Consider the following 21,582-nt stretch of genomic DNA (forward strand, 5'->3'; position numbering starts at 1 on the left):
AAAAAAGAACACATTGACACCGGTGTGTCAGACCCACCATACTTGCTCCGGACACTGCTAGAGGGCTGTACAAGCAATGATCACACGCACGGCACAGCGGACACACCAGGAACCGCGGTGTTGGCCGTCGAATGGCGCTAGCTGCGCAGCATTTGTGCACCGCCGCCGTCAGTGTCAGCCAGTTTGCCGTGGCATACGGAGCTCCATCGCAGTCTTTAACACTGGTAGCATGCCGCGACAGCGTGGACGTGAACCATATGTGCAGTTGACGGACTTTGAGCGAGGGCGTATAGTGGGCATGCGGGAGGCCGGGTGGACGTACCGCCGAATTGCTCAACACGTGGGGCGTGAGGTCTCCACAGTACATCGATGTTGTCGCCAGTGGTCGGCGGAAGGTGCATGTGCCCGTCGACCTGGGACCAGACCGCAGCGACGCACGGATGCACGCCAAGACCGTAGGATCCTACGCAGTGCCGTAGGGGACCGCACCGCCACTTCCCAGCAAATTAGGGACACTGTTGCTCCTGGGGTATCGGCGAGGACCATTCGCAACCGTCTCCATGAAGCTGGGCTACGGTCCCGCACACCATTAGGCCGTCTTCCGCACACGCCCCAACATCGTGCAGCCCGCCTCCAGTGGTGTCACGACAGGCGTGAATGGAGGGACGAATGGAGACGTGTCATCTTCAGCGATGAGAGTCGCTTCTGCCTTGGTGCCAATGATGGTAGTATGCGTGTTTGGCGCCGTGCAGGTGAGCGCCACAATCAGGACTGCATACGACCGAGGCACACAGGGCCAACACCCGGCATCATGGTGTGGGGAGCGATCTCCTACACTGGCCGTACACCACTGGTGATCGTCGAGGGGACACTGAATAGTGCACGGTACATCCAAACCGTCATCGAACCCATCGTTCTACCATTCCTAGACCGGCAAGGGAACTTGCTGTTCCAACAGGACAATGCACGTCCGCATGTATCCCGTGCCACCCAACGTGCTCTAGAAGGTGTAAGTCAACTACCCTGGCCAGCAAGATCTCCGGATCTGTCCCCCATTGAGCACGTTTGGGACTGGATGAAGCGTCGTGTCACGCGGTCTGCACGTCCAGCACGAACGCTGGTCCAACTGAGGCACCAGGTGGAAATGGCATGGCAAGCCGTTCCACAGGACTACATCCAGCATCTCTATGATCGTCTCCATGGGAGAATAGCAGCCTGCATTGCTGCGAAAGTTGGATATACACTGTACTAGTGCCGACATTGTGCATGCTCTGTTGCCTGTGTCTATGTGCCTGTGGTTCTGTCAGTGTGATCATGTGATGTATCTGACCCCAGGAATGTGTCAATAAAGTTTCCCCTTCCTGGGACAATGAATTCACGGTGTTCTTATTTCAATTTCCAGGAGTGTATATATGAAGATGGTATCTGTTGTGCATATACAGGGTGTTTCAAAAATGACCGGTATATTTGAAACGGCAATAAAAACTAAATGAGCAGCGATAGAAATACACCGTTTGTTGCAATATGCTTGGGACAACAGTACATTTTCAGGCGGACAAACTTTCGAAATTACAGTAGTTACAATTTTCAACAACAGATGGCGCTGCAAGTGATGTGAAAGATAAAGAAGACAACGCAGTCTGTGGGTGCGCCATTCTGTACGTCGTCTTTCTGCTGTAAGCGTGTGCTGTTCACAACGTGCAAGTGTGCTGTAGACAACATGGTTTATTCCTTAGAACAGAGGATTTTTCTGGTGTTGGAATTCCACCGCCTAGAACACAGTGTTGTTGCAACAAGACGAAGTTTTCAACGGAGGTTTAATGTAACCAAAGGACCGAAAAGCGATACAATAAAGGATCTGTTTGAAAAATTTCAACGGACTGGGAACGTGACGGATGAACGTGCTGGAAAGGTAGGGCGACCGCGTACGGCAACCACGGAGGGCAACGCGCAGCTAGTGCAGCAGGTGATCCAACAGCGGCCTCGGGTTTCCGTTCGCCGTGTTGCAGCTGCGGTCCAAATGACGCCAACGTCCACGTATCGTCTCATGCGCCAGAGTTTACACCTCTATCCATACAAAATTCAAACGCGGCAACCCCTCAGCGCCGCTACCATTGCTGCACGAGAGACATTCGCTAACGATATAGTGCACAGGATTGATGACGGCGATATGCATGTGGGCAGCATTTGGTTTACTGACGAAGCTTATTTTTACCTGGACGGCTTCGGCAATAAACAGAACTGGTGCATATGGGGAACCGAAAAGCCCCATGTTGCAGTCCCATCGTCCCTGCATCCTCAAAAAGTACTGGTCTGGGCCGCCATGTCTTCCAAAGGAATCATTGGCCCATTTTTCAGATCCGAAACGATTACTGCATCACGCTATCTGGACATTCTTCGTGAATTTGTGGCGGTACAAACTGCCTTAGACGACACTGCGAACACCTCGTGGTTTATGCAAGATGGTGCCCGGCCACATCGCACGGCCGACGTCTTTAATTTCCTGAATGAATATTTCGATGATCGTGTGATTGCTTTGGGCTATCCAAAACATACAGGAGGCGGCGTGGATTGGCCTCCCTATTCGCCAGACATGAACCCCTGTGACTTCTTTCTGTGGGGACACTTGAAAGACCAGGTGTACCGCCAGAATCCAGAAACAATTGAACAGCTGAAGCAGTACATCTCATCTGCATGTGAAGCCATTCCGCCAGACACGTTGTCAAAGGTTTTGGGTAATTTCATTCAGAGACTACGCCATATTATTGCTATGCATGGTGGATATGTGGAAAATATCGTACTATAGAGTTTCCCAGACCGCAGCGCCATCTGTTGTTGAAAATTGTAACTACTGTAATTTCGAAAGTTTGTCTGCCTGAAAATGTACTGTTGTCCCAAGCAAATTGCAACAAACGGTGTATTTCTATCGCTGCTCGTTTAGTTTTTATTGCCGTTTCAAATATACCGGTGATTTTTGAAACACGCTGTGTATGTAAATAAATAAGTCATGTAGTTGGTACAAAAATGTCAGCTCTCTTTTCAAATCTTCAAATACTTAGTCAGGATATGGACCCATGCATTGTGCGGTTTACCTGAGAAAATTGGACAAGTTGTATTATGAGAGAAATTATGCAGAAAAACATTTTTCAGCCAATGTTACTAGGTGCAGTTTCACTATTCTGACCGAGCGAGGTGGCGCAGTGGTTAGCACACTGGACTCGCATTCGGGAGGACGACGGTTCAATCCCGTCTCCGGCCATCCTGATTTAGGTTTTCCGTGATTTCCCTAAATCGTTTCAGGCAAATGCCGGGATGGTTCCTTTGAACGGGCACGGCCGATTTCCTTCCCAATCCTTCCTTAACCCGAGCTTACGCTCCGTCTCTAATGACCTCGTTGTCGACGGGACGTTAAACACTAACCACCACCACCACTATTCTGATCACTTTGTGATGGACAAAAGTAATTTGTAATATCTGAAGTAGTTTCTCCGGGGCATATCATGAAATTAAATGAGAAGCATTATCAAGCCATAAAATTCCAGATGTCTGCAGTTCTCATGGTATATGGAATTTTTTATGTCGTATTTAGAACAGTAGTTCAGCCAGCTAAAACCGGCAGTGTGACCATGAAAGCATGGATAAGAGAAAATGCCAATGCTGTGTTCCTATTTCCACATCAATAGATGAACATCGAATGCAAAGTCTGTTAGTGTGTGAGACAGCACATGGAATGTGGGATAAGTTGAAATCCAAATATGAGTAATTATGAGAAGCAAGTAAGTTAACTTTAATGCATTGTTCTCATGAATGTAAGATGAATTCCAGTGATTCAGTTTTGCATGTAGCTAAGGTTGAAAACATGGTGCTGCAACTCTTAAATGTTGGAGACAGTGTGTCGGACATAGCCATAATGGTGAAAAACTCCGTGTCACTGCCATAAACATTTAACACAACATGAGGTGGTATGCCACATGGCATCTGGTCAACAAAATGTGGAAATGTTGACAAAATTCTCATCAAAGAAGAGTAAGAATTACCAAGGATGACAATGAAGTTGGTACATGGCGGCGATGGTGATCAGTAAGCAGATGAGAAAGAACGTTCAGCCTGATAAAACCAACATTTCTAAAGAGTGAAAAATATGATTTGCTGTTAAATGTTTTTATTGCAAAAAGTGTGGACATACAGCTCGGAACTGCTGGAAGGAAAAGCAAGACATGTAGGAACATAGCAGCGTTGAACATAAATCTGACTGTGCGTGTATTGTCTCATTGTCTGTCCCAGAACGTCATACTAGATTAATGCAAAATGGCTCAAGTATGATTAGTTGGATGTACGATGATGGATGGTGATAGGTCGCATTGCATGCCTTTTTGATGGCAGTGGTTCTCTGAATTTTGATCTATAATAGTGGAACACTTATTGCTCAGTGGTGATAAAGAATGTGATGTTACTGTTATGGGGATTGTCTTGTATGTCAACCCTTCTGATTGGAAGTTTGAGGGACTTCAGCCGTTCACCTATATAATAACATGAAACACCCACAGCCGTCCTTCCAGTGGTATATATTATACGGCTACCAGTTATGGCGCTTCAGTATGCCATCTTCAGACCTTTACTGATGCTGAGGGGGTTAACTCAAATCATATACACAATTCTATGAGTGGCCAGCACCTGTGAACTGGTTTCCACAGAATACCTGTAACAACGATGTTGTGTCTCCAGCCATCAACTACCAGTTGATTGGAGAAACATCTAGTCAGTTGATAGTTGGTAATGTATTTTGGAATTTGCTTCCATTGTTTCCTTTTTTATTTCCTTGAGGATGGATGTACTCTTTTTTGTGATTACTGATGGGATATTAAACAATGGAAAATCCAGGATGGAATGTAACAATATCGTGAAAAGGATAGTTACTGCTCTCCAGATTGTGGAAATGCTGAGTCGCAGAAATATATTACAAAAGGACTGTCAGAAAGTTAGCTTTTGGTTAACAAGCCTTTGTCTTAACAAGGCCTTTGTCAAAAATAAACAATAGCATGCGCGCGTGCACACACACACACACACACACACACACACACACACACACACACACACACACACACCTTTTTGCGACTCAGCATCTCTGCTATATATCAAGTAGGAACTATCCTTTTGATATTATTGTTGACTGATGAGATATTACTTTCACCTGACATTTGTGTGCTACTTGTAGAACCCCAAATGAATAGTTTGTTTGTGTAGAGAATGGAACTAGTTCGCTCTGAAACCAGTATGAAAATCCAGTAGAGGCGCTGCAGGTAATGTCGTGTGCTGTTAGCAAAGGCCATGCATCGCTCATCTGCTGCCATAGCCCGTTAATGCCAAATTTCACCACTTTCTCATAACGGATACATTCATTGTATGTACCGCATTGATTTCTGCAGTTATTTTACACAGTGTTGCTCATCTGTTAGCATTGACAATTCTATACAAATGCCTCTGCTATTGGTCCATAAGTGAAGGCCTTTGGTAGCTGCATTGTCCATGGTGAAAGGTAATGCCTGCAATGTGTATTCTCGTCACACTCTGGACACTGGGTATCTCAGAATACTTAATGCCCTAATGATTTCCGAAATGGAAGCTCGAACTACTATACCATGTTTAGAGTCTGTTAATTCCCGTTGTGTGGCCATAATCATGTTGGTAACCGTTTCACTTGAATCACCTGAATACAAGTGACAGCTCCACCAATGCACTGCTCTTTTGTACCTTGTGTACGCAGTACTACCACCATCTGTGTTTGTGTATGTCTCAATCCCATGACTTCTGTCACCTCATTGTAAAATGTTCGGGAAATATATCCTACATAGTGGATTGATGCATGGAGCACAGAAATACGTAACGGAAAACAGCAATTATGCTAGCTTGCAAGTACTAGCTCTTTTTCTGACAAAAGTGCACACATAACCACACAGACACCCAAATACTCAGTCCCATGACCACAGCAAGGCTCGTAGTGTGCACTTTTGCTAGAAAAAGAGATAGTGTTGGAAAGCTAGTGTGAATGCTGTTTTGTGTTAAATTTTTCTGTGCTCTGCTTATTGATCTGTTATAGGTGAGTGGTAGTCTTTCCCTTATTTTACCTACTGCTTCATACAGGAATTTCCGTTATTATTACTGAAAATATTTGCCAATTTTGGCCCGAGATGCTGGAGTTGCTGGTCATGTGTACTTGCGTCTCTCTTGTGTGTGTGTGTGTGTGTGTGTGTGTGTGTGTGTGTGTGTTACTGTTGAAGGCTGGGGCTGAAACTTTATGTAAGTGTCTTTTATTTGTGCCTGCGTGCAACCTGATGTGTCTTCTTTATGGTGAGTAGCAATGTGTCTTTTCCGACATTGTTCGTATTGATAGTCTTTCAGATGTAATCAGGTCTCTACGAATCATATATTGCGTATTCAGTGCTCTTTTGAAATTTGGTCTCACTAGAAAAAATATGGATATGCATTATCATTTTTAATGCCAAACATATGGATACAGTTCACTTCAGTGATTCAGTGTCTATACCACATTATTTCAAAGCTGAAAAATATTGCTAAACTGTTCTGTCCAGTGAAATGTGTTGATTTTAGAGATATGTCTTTATCTACGGCTGTTCCAACCTTCCATGAGCTTCCACGGCAGGTTTTTATAGACAACCACAATTTCAAAGCTACATACAGGTCATTTCAAATTGGCTACTTTTCCCATTTACCCCTATTGCATGCTTTGTTCTGATAGTCTTGTCATTATAGATTTCCTCTGTTTTCATGAAACAGGGTTTCACTGTTGTGTGCTTGTGTACTGCGTAAGACAAAAAGAAGTCTTCCCTATGCTTCCACTCTCAAAGCGTATGACAGGAACGAGCAAAATTTTCTTCTTGGAAGAGAAAAACATCCAACAAAATACAAGAAAGAGAGAGAGACCAGTCACAAAAGGAACCAGGGAAAGAAGTAAGGAGAAAATGGGAATGAAAATGGAACCTTTACTGGTGACATAAAAAGATAAGATATGAAAAGAGCAACCTACAGAAGATAAAATATGAAAAGCAAGAACTTAAACTACACTATGTGATCAAAAGTATCTGGACACCCCCAAAAATATATGTGCATTGTGCTGCCAGCTTCTGCCAGGTACAAAGCACAACAGCGCACAGGCCGACCTTGTCTGTTGACTGACAGAGACTGCCGACAGTTGAAGAGAGTCGTAATGTGTAATAGGCAGACATCTATCCAGACCATCACACAGGAATTACAAACTGCATCAGAATCCAATGTAAATACTATGAGAGTTAGGCGGGAGATGGGAAAACTTGGATTTCATAGTCGAGTGGCTGCTCATAAGCCACACATCATGCCAATAAATGCCAAAAGATGCTTTGCTTGATGTAAGGAGCATAAACATTGGACGATTGAACAGTGGGAAAACGTTGTGAGGAGTGATGAATCACAGTACACAGTGTGGCGATCTGATTACCGAGTTTGGGTATGATGAATGCCCCATGAACATCATCTGCCAGCATGTGTAGTGCCAACAGTAAAATTCGGAGGCGGTGGTGTTATGGTGTGGTCGTGTTTTTCATGGAGGGGGCTTGCACCCCTTGTTGTTTAGCATGGCAGTATCACAGCACAGGCCTACATTGATGTTTTAAGCACCTTATTTCTTCCCACTGTTGAAGAGCAATTCAGGGATGGTGATTGCATCTTTCAGCACTCTTGAGCAATTGTTGATAAAGCACAGCCTGTGGCGCAGTGGTTACATGACAATAACATACCTGTAATGGACTGGCCTGCACAAGAGTCCTGACCGAATTCTGTAGAACACCTGTAGGATGTTTTGGAACGCTGACTTCATGCCAGGCCTTACCGACTGATATTGATACTTCTCCTCAGTGTAGCACCGTGAAGAATGGGCTGCCATTCCCCAAGAAACCTTCCAGCACTTGATTGAACATATCGCCCATTTAGGATCAAAGAAACGTAACTACAAAAACAGTGTTTGAGATAATTCGATTTAAAGGTTTTGTCCAAAAAACTGAGTACTTTCTAATAGTTTTTCACGAAGTATTCTATGGTAAATAAAAAGTATACTTCATTGACTGTTGTTTCTACTAGGTATTACATATTATAGTCACTCGAAGGACACTAATGAAATATTTAATGAAATTATGCATGCAGTTACGTTTGTCCAATCCTTAACTTAATGGCTGCTGCTGTATGACATATGAATGTCAAACAAATAATATGCAGCTTTAAGCGATATTATCATACTAAAGATTACTGCAGTTGTGTTAATAATGTCTTTATAAGTACAGATTACATGGAACAAGTTATGGGAATGTGTGTCAGTGCCTCCAGTGAGTACTATAAACAAGAAAACTGTTTTCCAGGAAATTTATTATCAGTCTTTGATGGAGAACTCATAAAACCCGTCATTATTTTCACTTAGGGTAGGATCATAATCTGTATCTGAAACCAGTGAATGTCCTGACATCTCCACATCACGTTCTTCCTCAGCTATGAATATAAATAATAATAATAATAATAATAATAATAATAATGACAACAGCCGTGATTATAGTACTTACGACTGAAATATATACACTAAGAAACGGATTCTAATACTTACTAGATACCATCAAATTCTGTTCCTTCTCCTGCACATTTGAACCATCCTTCTTCCTCTGGACTCCATAGTGCTCCTACTTGCTTGTAAGCCCATTCACAACTGAAACAATATTTATCTTCCTTGCCAGGAAGTAGCATTTCATTGTTGCCATAGAGCGATGGTGACAATGCTTCTAAAGAGAAGTGGCGGGAAAAGCAATTTCTAATGGTTCTGTTAGGATCAGAGAAATGTAAGAGCTGTTCCGTTTCACAAATTAATACTGTGTCCAGTGGTCTAAAAACGGATCAGCTCTTCTGTCTGTCTGATTCTTACTATTTTTCGTAAAATGTAGATACTTCGACAACTAAAACGGAAACCACGTAAGATAGAGTTACGCTTGTTTGATCGTAACGTAGGTCTTGATTTTGTGTACCTTATGGTACTAGCAACTCAAAAGTGACAAAAATGTAGTTACATCTGTCTGATCCTAAATGGGCGATATGCCTGAGAGTGGAAGTTGTCATCAAGGCTAAGGATGGGCCAACACCATATTGAATTCCAGCATTACCGGTGGAGGGCACCACAAACTTCTAAGTCATTTTCAGCCAGGTGTCCAGATACTTTTGATCACATAGTTTATATGGGATGTTACACAAGGAGAAAGTGAATATGGAGGAAGAGAAGTTACGATGAATGTGTAGAGACAAGAGCTCCAGTTAATCAATGCGTGCCTTGTGAAACAAATTCTGCAGTGACAAGCAATGAAAAGTCCTGGATGGAATAACAACAACATGATGAGTATAGATTGCTACCCACAACATGGAGGAAGCTTTGAGTTGCAGATAGGCACAGTGAAAAAGATTGCTAAAATACTAAGCTTTCAGGCAAAGATCTTCTTCCAAAATATGAGCCGGCCACTGTGACCGAGCAGTTGTAGGCACTTCAGTCTGGAACCGCGCTGCTCCTGTGGTCACAGGTTCGAATCCTGCCTCGGGCATGGATGCGTGTAATGTCCTTAGGTTAGTTAGGTTTAAGTAGTTCTAAGTCTAGGGGACTGATGACCTCAGATGTTAAGTCCCATAGTGCTTAGAGCCATTTGAACCAAAATAGGAAACGCACATATTCACACAAACACAACCCGCATAGATGTGGCCATGGTCTCCCGACTACAGTCAGGCTCTAGTGCCTGGAGACAGTGATTGTGTGTGTGTGTGTGTGTGTGTGTGTGTATCGTGCTTATGGAAGAAGTATTTTGTCTGAAGGCTAATATTTTAGCCATCTTTTTCATTTTGCCTGTCTATGAGTCAGTGCCTTCTCTGTGTGGTGAGCAGCACCCTATCCTTTCCCAAAATTCTGCGGTAACTGATTTTGCTTTGGTGTTAAGATTTCTAGGTATGTCCAGTTAGTGTGATAGTTTTTGTTCAGGAGATAATGTATGTTGTGGACTCTTTTTTTTCTTCTTTTCTTCTTCTTCTTCTTCTTCTTCTTCTTCTTCTCTAATATAGATTTTGTGAATAATGATTATAGAATAGTACATGTTGATGATTTACATGTCCAAATAGAGGATACCATGAAGTTCAGTATAAATATAGTAAAGTAAATAGAGAATATGTCTTACACGTGGTGAAGAAATACTAACGCCACATTTGGCTAAGATGAATTACAACTGTTGACTGTCATTGTGTTAGATAAGTGGAAGACTGGAAGGCACAGGTGTCATAAGTGCTGTTCTTCTCCAGGATTTATGGAGGAGAACAAAACAAGAAAACTTCAGCTGTGCATTGTTGTGCATCGTACCTTACAGATTTCATTTTTTACACTCTTAAAGTAAAGATCTGTTTTTGCATGTTGAAACACAATGGTATTAACTTGTAGTCATCATTCCCTTATTTGCTACTGATTGACTGTACCATTTCTTGTAAACATTTCTGATTAAGACTCTTTGGTTCCAGGGATTTTGTAAAAATATGTTATACAGCTCTCCAGATAAACAGCAAATTAATTACCCAGGACCAGCTGCAATATCAAGAAGTGCTTCAGCAGAATTACCAGAAGCTCTGTCATAATTTGTCAACTTTGTTGGGTGAGTCACTGTGGCCTGATGAAGAAATGGGAGTTTTCAAAAGAAACAGTCATGTGTTGTTTGGTGTAATAAGTGGATCATCAAGTGCCTCAAGTACTGCTTAATAATGGGATTTACTAGTGATCATCATTGTGCACATGACTGTCTGTTTTTATATTCTTGCTCACTGGTACCAAGACTTCAGTAGTACTTTTGTTATTTCTTTCAGTGTGGCCAACACAAAGCTGTGGATTGTTTGTCTTGAGGTCACTGCTGGATAAGGTTAATTGTCCTTGCTGGTAAAGGAAAATGACTTGATGTGTTGCAGCACTGATTATATTTTCTTGGATATTGTATATCCACATTGTAAGTTTCTACCATGTACTTATTGTGTGAATGTTTAAGATGGATTGTTATTTTGGTATTTGTGCCGTATACTGTATCAATAGGGCATTCAGGGTTACAAAATCTCATTCATTCTTGCAAGTAAGATTTTTTTTTAGGGTCAATGAAAATGAAATGATACTTGAATTTTTATTTCATTTTGTATCTGTTGAATGAAACACATTTTTAAAACATTGGTCCTGAAGTAAATTAAAAAGGGTAGGTCAGTCACACTGGGCTACATATGTAGGAGTTAATGATGTTACAAAGACTGAATACATTATTTTCTGCTTTGTACTTTGTGAATTAATGAAGAGTTACTGTTAGTGTTACTGTTGAGAGGAGCACAAATTGTAGAAGTTTTTGTATGGAGGTATAAATTTTATCACACAAATATAAAAAGGTGAAAGCTGGTAATGTCATGTGGTAAAACAAAGCAAAATTTTTTGTTAATCTTGTATCTCAGGTGCACTGACTCTCTACTTAAGTGTTCTCAATCACATAGCCATTTGTAGGACCGATATTGTTAAAGAGTGTTTCCTTGCAAATGTAAATATGTAACTTTTATCTGCTGTGTGCGTGTAAGAAAAGTGTTGTGTGCAATAATGAATCTCTTTGTATGTCTGTGGCAAATCTGTGGTATACCTCTGTTAATGTAATCTACTTATCTAAATTGTGCTGTGAATCATATGAGTTTCTGAAAGATGCTCTGGAAACTGATTTTATTCTTGGAAGATTGTGGCAAAAGATACATATATTGTATTTTACAGTTCAAGTGCAATCAAATAATTTATTTACAATTTATTTTAATGTAGCATTCTGATGATATCATGAATAACATAAATTAGTAGATGTTTTGCTATTAATTTAAGTAACAAGAAGCAAGACATCAGGCACTGAACTCATTATTCATGATGGTGGTTGAATAACTATGTAAATTATATGTATATATTTTTACTTCTGCTACATCACTCATAATGAGAATCTAAGTTTCATGATTGTTTTATAACGATTTGCTGACTTTCATCAACGATTAATGTGTAATGTTATGAAGTTTTTCACCACTGAACAGTGGACCAATATGTAGCACATTGTCCATGGGAACTATTGACAGTAGATAATCCCATTTATAAGACTGTCATCTAGAAGGATTTCTTTGTGTATTGAAAATATTTCAGTATAATTACTGTCTGGGTAACAGCTGTTTCCAAAAGTAATTGAATGTTCAAATTTTTAACATCAGGTTTTAAAATCTAACAGTGTCAAACTGCAGTGCATAAGCCTAATGAAAATAAAAATATTTTAATAAGAGATAGTGGGAGTGAATGAAAACTATAATTTTTGCAGCACCTAATAGATTAATTGTTGTGTGCCAATTTATATTAATACTGTGTATAGATGAGGGCTTAATTTTAAAGTCCATTATTTAGAAAGTTCTTCCCGTTGTTTCCTTTAATCCCCGCTCCCTTTTTCCATTTTTTCCTTTTTCATTGTGTGAGGAGGAGGATTGTGGAGAGAGTTGCTGATAATCAGTTTTGTTTCGCATGTGACACTTCCTTATGATTTAAGTTACGTTCAACTCTTGAGTCAGTGTCAGCTTGTGTACATCATCTTATAGGAGAGTTGAACTTTATCTGAAAGAAGGCAGCCTCTGCCTTATACTAGTTCAAACTGAAGATTAATAAGAACATTGGCACAGCAGCATTATAGGTAGAGATTAAGAACTCATATATACCAGTTAGTTAACAGCCATTTGTTGAATCTATCTTGCAGTTGGCTACTGGCTGCTCCTTATATCTTTCATACTTCATTTGTCAACAGTAGACTTTTCCTTCTCTGAATTTTTAAACACATTTAATTGCAGTGACTACATTGCCATTATTTAAGTGTTTATTATCTTTATTACATGTCTCCCGTCTCCCATAAACTCACATTTCACTAAATGGCGTAATTTTCATAATTAGTTTGTCACAATATTTGTTTCATGGCTTGAAAAGAACATTATAAGCATACATGCATACTGTTGCCTTCCACATATCATTTGTGCAACCCATTCAGTGACCACGTAGGTTATGGCCCCTGTCAGTATGAAGAATTAATGAGATCTGATTTTATAGTCTCACTCGTCTCATTCTCAGAAAGAGAGTGTCATTATTATTTTTTCACTGTAGCTTTGCATTAATTTTATTAGGAAGTAAATGCTAACTGACTAGATTCAGTCTATTGGCAGATATTCATTTCAATCAACATACAACATAAAGCTGATAGTCTGCTTACATATGCCCTTAACTACTTAAATATGATCTGTAATGATTATGATAAAATTAAATGCTACAGAATTAAGTAATTAAATGCTACAAAATTGAATGTTTTCGTATTTAAGGGAAATAAGTATTGAATAAAATGTAATTTAAGTGTATTTTAACTCTTTCTGTTTCCCTTCCTACAAATCTTAAACTATACAGAAAGTTTTTTGTGTTGTGAAGTGCTTGATAAAATTGTCTGCTTATGTGGTTTTAGCATATTCATGTAGAAGATTTGTGTGTTTGAAAAATATTTGTAAATAATGTATTTGTGATTATATGTAAATGTATTGACCAGTTTTGTTGCCAAAATTCAAATTTTATGTATAGTATATCTGCTATATAGTATATCTGGTACAGGTATTGTATATGTATTATTGTAACAATATAAATTAATGTCAGAATTAAGTGTGTATTATAAGGCACTACAATTCAGGATGCACTGCCATCACATCATGTAATATAAACAGTAGTGTGATTTGTGTTTAAGATCCAGTTGCATTTAACTTTACATAACCAATTCAATTTAATTTACTTGCATGTGCCCCTCTTCTTGACAGTTGACAGTTCATGAGTTTTGTCTGGACTTTGTAAGTTATACTATTATTGGTATCACATATTCCATTATATAGTCTGTAACAGAAGATAAATATTATTTTCTTTACACTATTGTGAACAGAAGGGGGGGGGGGGGAAGTTTTGTGTAAACCAGGAAAGAGTGAAATACCTTTGGCTTATGAATATTTACTTTTATTGAAATTTTCAGTTTTCCATAATTTGTGCATAAACTTTCATTCTTATTACTTTTCTTAATAGAACTTCTTATTTGCATTTTACTGTACAACACACAGTTGAACACTCAAGTCTTCCATTTGTGTTCACAGTGTTTCCAGTGCTTTTTGTATGTAAGTTAGACATCTAATACTCATTTCAGCAGTTTCGTAAATGTGATACCAGTTGGTTGCAACTGAATGTTTATTCAATAATTCAGTCTTCACTTTTTAATGTATCTATACCTTTTTGATTCTATGCATTTCCATTATCTTCATCACATTTGACAAGTAAATTATCTATCTGAGAGCGATACTGAGGTGAATGGAACGGGGTACTAGTCTCATTTGGTTCTCTGTCCATTCCATAGACAGAAACTATGTAGGGAAAACAATTCTCTGTAACCTCTGATTTCTACCTGTATGTTTATGTTGCATGTTATTCGTGACTACTGTAATTACTAGTGGCATGCAACAGTATCTAAACTTTGGAAAATCCAGGATGGAATGTAACAATAACAGAGCAGGAAAGTTGCTACTAACCATATAGCGGAGATGCTGAGTCATGATAGGCACAACAAAAAGATTCACACAGTTAGATTCAGATAGATAATTGTGTGAATCTTTTTGTTGTGCATATCGCGACTCAGCATCCTTGCTATATGGTGAGTAGCAACTTTCCTTCTCTGGTATTGTTACATAGTATCTAAACTTTCCTTGCCTGTGTGCTCTGTATTGCATTTACTTTCTTTATTTAGCTGCCAGCAGTAAGTACTGATTTTTTGTAGTCCTCATTGTGTAAATGTATTGATAGCTACTCATTTGGAAAAAGGAGCAATTTGTACAAACATTATCTGAGGTCTAGCTATATTATTTATTCATTTATGTATTTTATGAATGATGATTGTTTCATCATACTTTCCGAGACATGCCTGAATTTTTTTTGTGTGTTTATAATTGTTTCTCTTAGGTAAATTCACTTGGATAAGAGGCAGAATTGTTGGGCAGTATTTACAACGAGGAAGCAAATTTCATAGCACTATAGACAGATGGATAAAAATACAAGAAAGTCCCCCAGCTTTCAGCACTAGTTAGTTTCTTCTACTTTTATATGTGTCTGTCAGCAGTACAGTTTCTTCTACTTTTATATGTGTCTGTCAGCAGTACTAAGAGTTTTTCCCTAAAAATGAGAATGATATAGGGACACTTCTGTACTGAAGAAGAAGAAATGATGTGCTGTTTCCTTTCGAGTCTCATATGATCTTCATTTCTTTCTGAGCATTCCACTTTGTGTCTTCATAAAATTCTAAAACTCTCTCTCTCTCTCTCTCTCTCTCTCTCTCTCTCTCTCTCTCTGTGTGTGTGTGTGTGTGTGTGTGTGTGTGTGTGTGTGTGTGTGTGTGTCTTGGCTCATGCGCACACAGGCGTGTACCCGCACATGCATGCATGTGCATAATACAGTTTTTCATTGGCTTTGATGTATTTTCTGTCTATAGGCCCCACTATTTCAAATAAGGAGAGCATACATTGCATTGTAATTGTGATAACTTGGGTATTTTGTTGACAACCTTCAACATCGCAGCGCGTCAGCAATCTTTGGTAAATATATTAAAAAAGTAAAAACCTGCCTCGATTGCGATAAAAGCACCTAGTGTTGAGTGTTAACTCAGGTTTTGGCGTAGATAACTACACCTTCTTCAGAAGGTTTGTTCTTAGACACTTGTGGGTGTTATTGTTGTTCTGAAGAAGGTGTAGTTATCTACGCCGAAACCTGGGTTAACACTTAACACTAGGTGATTTTTCGCAATCGAGGCAGGTTTTTAGTTTTTTAATATTTTGTTGATACTTACCAGTATCCAGAATAATGTTTTTGTGCTACTTCTGTGGTAAATTTGACAAGTGAAAAATTATTAGGTCATGATTCTGTCACCATAACCTGTTGAGATAAGGGTTTTGTGATCATGGAAGCATATGAGGTTAGTTTCGTTCATTCTCAAGTCTGGATTGCTTCCAGTTGCAGCAGTGAGGGACATTTCATGCAATGCATTGATTGTAACTGCAATTGTGAGTTATGTATTAATTTTAGTTATGGGTTTACAGTAATACCTGTGATGAATTCCAAAATAATCTTTAAAAATCTTGAATACTTGGTGCTCAGCTGCTTTCAGATATTTTTTAAAAGACATTTTCTATATATATCATGAGCTGCACTAGATATTTATGTTTACCCAAACTGCTTTTTGGGTTCCTAATCCATATTCAGTGGCATTTGATACAGTGGAACTGTGTACTGTGTTATAGGACGTATTTCAGATCCAAGCATGTCATTGCTATAGAAGTACATAATGTAAATATACTTATATTACTGCTAAATATGTACAGTTATTGTTTTGTAGAAATTGATGCACATAGAATTGTTTGTTCTTCTGTATCCGGATCCAGTTTTGACAAATAAAACATTTCTAGTGCAGCTCATGGTGTATAGAAGATGTATTTTAATAAAAACACTTTTTGTCGAACTTGCAAACATAACACATGTTATGCCCTTCTTTCATCTTTGTTAACATTTTGATACCTTGTGTCAAAGTTTCCATGTACACTTGTTTGTCCTTAATTTCGCTTCTCTTTCCTCATTTCTCTCGCCTCATACATCTGCAAGAACATCCATTTGTTTCTGAAAAATATTATGTCAGTTCAACAGTCAATAAGAAATAGATATTTATGTGTATATATATTGCTTGTAATTATTTAAAATTGTAAGCAGATAGTAGAACGCTTCTTCATTTGTAAATTTCCTTTATATAGTGGAATGGTTAGTGAAACTTGTGTTTGTTATATAGTATGTGTACCTGAAATTATTATTATACTGTTGAATATTGTTTGATTTATTTCTTTGAAAGTATCGCAGTGTGAAATAAAATGTTGGAAATGTGTTTGAATGGAAGTTTTAGACAGGCATTACTTGCGGATGGTAGTTCAAAAAATGATTTCTCTGTTGAGTTGTTGGGTGATGTGCATGTTTTCACTCAATCAGTGCCAGAAAATTAGATCTCTAGTAGCATTCTGTGTAAAATATCATTGCAATTGTTCACCAAGCAGACTTGTAACCTTTGTAATAGTAAGCATGCAAGATTAGAGACTGAAAGATAGTTCTATTTATATCAGTTAATTTTGTTTTCTTTTGTGTAGCAAAAAATTTGTAATACATTGTTCAGTCTGCACTTCCGTGAATTGTGACGAGCATGAACATTACAATAACAGTTGTTTGACACTGTGTTCTAGAACAGTTGTAACTGAATTTTACATCATACACATAATGCTCATAAAACTGATAAATGCTCATGTTAATTTTTGTCTTGCCAAATGTAGGAAACCCGTTCTTTGATTGCTTTAAATGGCTTTAGTTTCAATTTGTTGTAGTTGTTTGCTGTATGTATTTTATCTGGTCTTACAGAATCTAAAAATTGAAACTTTTTTGTTTCACATATTTTTGTACATGTTTAAGTAGAAAGGCTGTCATTTTATTGAAAAAGATGACATTGTGTCCAGAGCTATGTCATCTGTAAGCATTTACATATCAGTATTATGAAAGCATTTATCTACAAAAATGGCAGAGTAAAACATAGAAACACTGTGGAATCAGTATTACAGGTTTTATTTTCAAAATATAGACGTGTTCGTCATGTGCCATTCCCTCTCCATGTCTCCGCCCTCTTCTTCTCCAGCCACACACATCTATTTAAAATGGCACAACTTTTTGAGTATTTATTAAGACAAAACTAAAATACGATCTGTTCTCTCTGAATTCATCCAAAAATTTGGTAAATTAAAAGTGATAATGGATGTGTGGTACCATTATCTAAAAAAATCAAAAGACATTTTCAGTAATATCTCTCCCCTCTGTCCCTAAATAAAGAACGGAAAACCAGAGAATTAAAAACTTAAAAAACACTGAAGTGCATATCCTTGTTAGTATTTGATAACATTTCCATTGGGTTTGATGTCATTGCTATACTGTTCTGAAGTTTTATACCTTCTCTTATAAAGTGTTTAGAATCCACAAAGAGGGTCGGACAAACTTCAAGCTCTGCTTTGTGATTGTTACTGCTATCACATCTGATCCTTGAAAAAGCCAAGCAAGTCATTATTGGAAGGTTGCAGAGCTGGACTTCAGGCATGATGAACAAGGATTTTCTGTGTGTAAAGATATGTAATTAATTTGTCGCTCTGTTGAATTTTGGGATAATATCAACATGTTACAGAATAACTTCATTCTATCCTGAGTGTTCATTAATTGTTGGGTTATGGAGTTCACTGCAGAAATACACTGACTGGCATGAAAAACACAACACTTCAATTTCTTACAAAAAATTTATTTTACATGTTTTATTTCAAATTACAGTCACATTTATAACACTGATCTACTATTTTATGGTAAAACAAAGTTTTATGCTCCCATCCACGCCCTTAACGATGGAAAAAAAAAAATAAAAATAAATAAAATATTAAGCAAGAGGATTAGAAGTAACAAGAATGGATTCACAGTTTAAGTGAATTTTGAGACAGCTAATGAAGTTAATGCACCCTTGAATGAGCAGAGTATGTGCTGATGTGAAACGTCCAGGCAGATTAAAACTGTCTGCCAGACCAAGGCTCGAACTCAGGACCTCTGCCTTTTGTGGGCAAGTGCTCTACTGTCTGAGCTATGCAAGCATGACCCACACTCCATTCTCACAGCTTTCCTTCTGCCAGTACCTCGTCTCCTACCTTCTAAACTTCACAGAACCTCTCCTGCGAACTTTGCAGAACTAGCACTGCTGGAAGAAAGGATATTGCGGACACATGGCATAGTCACAGCTTGGGGGATTTTTTAATGCATCCTTATTTTGCTTTTCTGTGCTTCCCTTCAGATAACTCTCTTCACATCTTCAAAAGTGTGTATTACCACACACCACGCAGTAATCACATCACCCAATCTTTCAGGCATGCTCCTGTTTAATGCTGCAATGTACTTTTCAGGGATCATCTCTCATTCTTTCAGGAGGGCCTCCTGCAAGTCCTATAGGGGCTCTGAATGGTGTGGGCTGGCCCCATAAGTGCTCAGTATGATTCAAAACAGAGCTACGAGCAGGCCAAGCCATAGCATGAATCTCTGCTTCATGCAGTAACTCTTGCACAATTCTCGCAATGTGGACATACTTTGTCATGCACTAGTGTAAAACCATCACCAGTAAATAGGCTAAAAGGCACAACACTCCCCAGTAGGATTACCTCCAAATGTCGATTTTCTGTAAGGCTCCAGTTTTCCATTAAGACTAAATCTATTCTTGCAATCTACTGATTGCTGCCCACACCACCAGAGAACCACCCTGAACAGGCTTCCTGGATGTGGATATGCAAGGGGAATGCCTTTTGATGGGCTTTCCCTACATCCTCTCTCTACCATCAGGTGATTGCAGGCCAAATTGTGACTCACCAGCATACAACATTTGCTTCCATCATTGTATTCCTCACCCACGATATTCCCTTATGAAATGTAGTCTAGCTGTGTGATGGTCTCTGGTAAGTTTTGGGCCTGTAGCCCATCTCCTGGATTGAAACATGACTTCTTCCTGTCTTCTTAGGGTAGTCTGTTACTAACACTGACCTCCTCGAATGTAGTGTAGTTTGATTTTGTGATTCAATGGTGGTGGTGTGATGATTGAGGAGAACTTGAAGTTGGAAGAAGTGACCAACTCTTGCAATGTTGGTCTCCTTGGGCCTAATCTTGGTTTCCTTGCATAGCCTACAGTTTTGGGCCTGTATCATCTCTCAGTTCTAGAAATCATGGAAGGTGTAGTTCTCAGCATTTCTGCTACATAATGTATCCTACGACCACCTTTCACCAAAGCAAAAGCTTTTGCTGTATCTTCAGGGTTTAACGGCATGTTTACTCCAAGAATCCGATTACAATAATCACAGAAAGAGCCCACAAACATTTGTGTTTGAAATTGGAATAATACAAGGGACAACAATAAGGGCTACAAGAGCAGGAAAACGTTATTGCCTCACATCCAGTAATGTGTTTTTCAGGTTGTGCTGGGAAAAAAAAAAAGAAAAAAACACAATGAAGACTAGAGCAATAAACAATCCAGCCTTCGTTGTTTGCTCACAAAGCAGTACCAATACTGCACCAGTAACATATTCCCACTTAAAATATAGGATAAAGTGCTACACTTTGACTAAATGGATAATTACACATAATGCTGCATTTTCATTCTGGTCAGTGTATGTCTGTCCCTGTCAGTTGATTAAACCACTCTAGGTTCATGCCTATGATGACAGTTTATGTTTACAGTCTGTGCAGGGCATGTCTTCAGTTTCTGTATTTCCACCCTTAAATAGTCTGTCCAATTTTTTATATTACTTGCAAAGGTTCCATAAAAGTCATAGAGTGACTGCACACTGATGTGTGTTTCCTGCACACTGATGTGTATTTCAGCACGAACTGATTTTCATAATGCTTGTAATCCATCCAAAAGGATGCATACTGTCAATATGGGCTCAACGTCACACCAACAGGTGGAACCTTATGTCGTATTCACTGTTTTCAGGTGTAGTCTCTTCGTTGTTCTGTACAAGGAAGTTAGATTTTACCAAATTACAAGAAAGCCGCAATCTGTTAGTTGCATTCTCATTCTTTTACTTTGCAGTAAAAGGATATTTTTAACTATGTATAAAGTACAAAGTTATTAATTTTTAGTGGTGGATGGAAATGAAACAAAAATAATGTTGATTAAATATTTTCTCATTGGGCACATTTTAGGAAATTTCTACTGCTGTTTTCCAGTAACCATTGTGTATCTTTAAATATGTGTAAGAGATCTGGTTTATTCATTTCAGTGGGCAAGTGCTTGCTGGTAGGTTGTCTTAGAATATCTTTATATTTAATCTTCATATATATGTGAGTCATTTTTATATTCCTGCCTCTATACTTTATGTATGGAGAGATCCTCCCCAAAATGAGTATCAATACTTGCTCTTTAATATGACTCAGGTATACAGTTGTGGATTGTTCAATAGAAGAAAGGTAATTCTTTGTCCAGCAGAATTTTCCAATTCTTTTATTCTCGGCAACCCTCATGCACCTAAGACGCTCAATGACCCTCTTAGCTATGTGTAAATCCTGCAAAGGACTTTCGGGTCTGAGTGGCATCAAAGATGATATTTTTTTACTAATATGTAGGCAAGAATCCACTAAAGTTTATAAAGTAGTGCTGAAATAATGTAGCATTGTGTAAAAACATCACCTTTTTATTTTGTGCCTTCATCTTTATGATAAATCTGACTATTCTTTCATAACTGTTCATGCTATATACATCTCTTTGCAAAACCTGTCTGACAGAATGACCTGGGACAAAGTAGTCTCCATGTGACGATGAAGTTGTTTTAAAGTACTCT

General features: G+C 38.8%; 1 protein-coding gene across 1 annotated transcript in view; it reads left to right on the top strand.

Annotated features, from left to right (window-relative positions):
- The window catches only part of LOC126262335 (dedicator of cytokinesis protein 9), a 356,303-nt gene extending 345,214 nt beyond the window's left edge, over positions 1 to 11,089 (top strand). Inside the window, exon 36 of the mRNA XM_049958894.1 lies at positions 10,576 to 11,089. Coding sequence (XP_049814851.1) covers positions 10,576 to 10,810 — 235 coding nt within the window. The 3' untranslated portion in view covers positions 10,811 to 11,089. The remainder of the gene's footprint in view (positions 1 to 10,575) is intronic.
- Positions 11,090 to 21,582: the final 10,493 nt, after the last annotated feature.

Source organism: Schistocerca nitens, chromosome 6 (assembly GCF_023898315.1).
Source record: "Schistocerca nitens isolate TAMUIC-IGC-003100 chromosome 6, iqSchNite1.1, whole genome shotgun sequence".
Taxonomy (NCBI): domain Eukaryota; kingdom Metazoa; phylum Arthropoda; class Insecta; order Orthoptera; family Acrididae; genus Schistocerca; species Schistocerca nitens.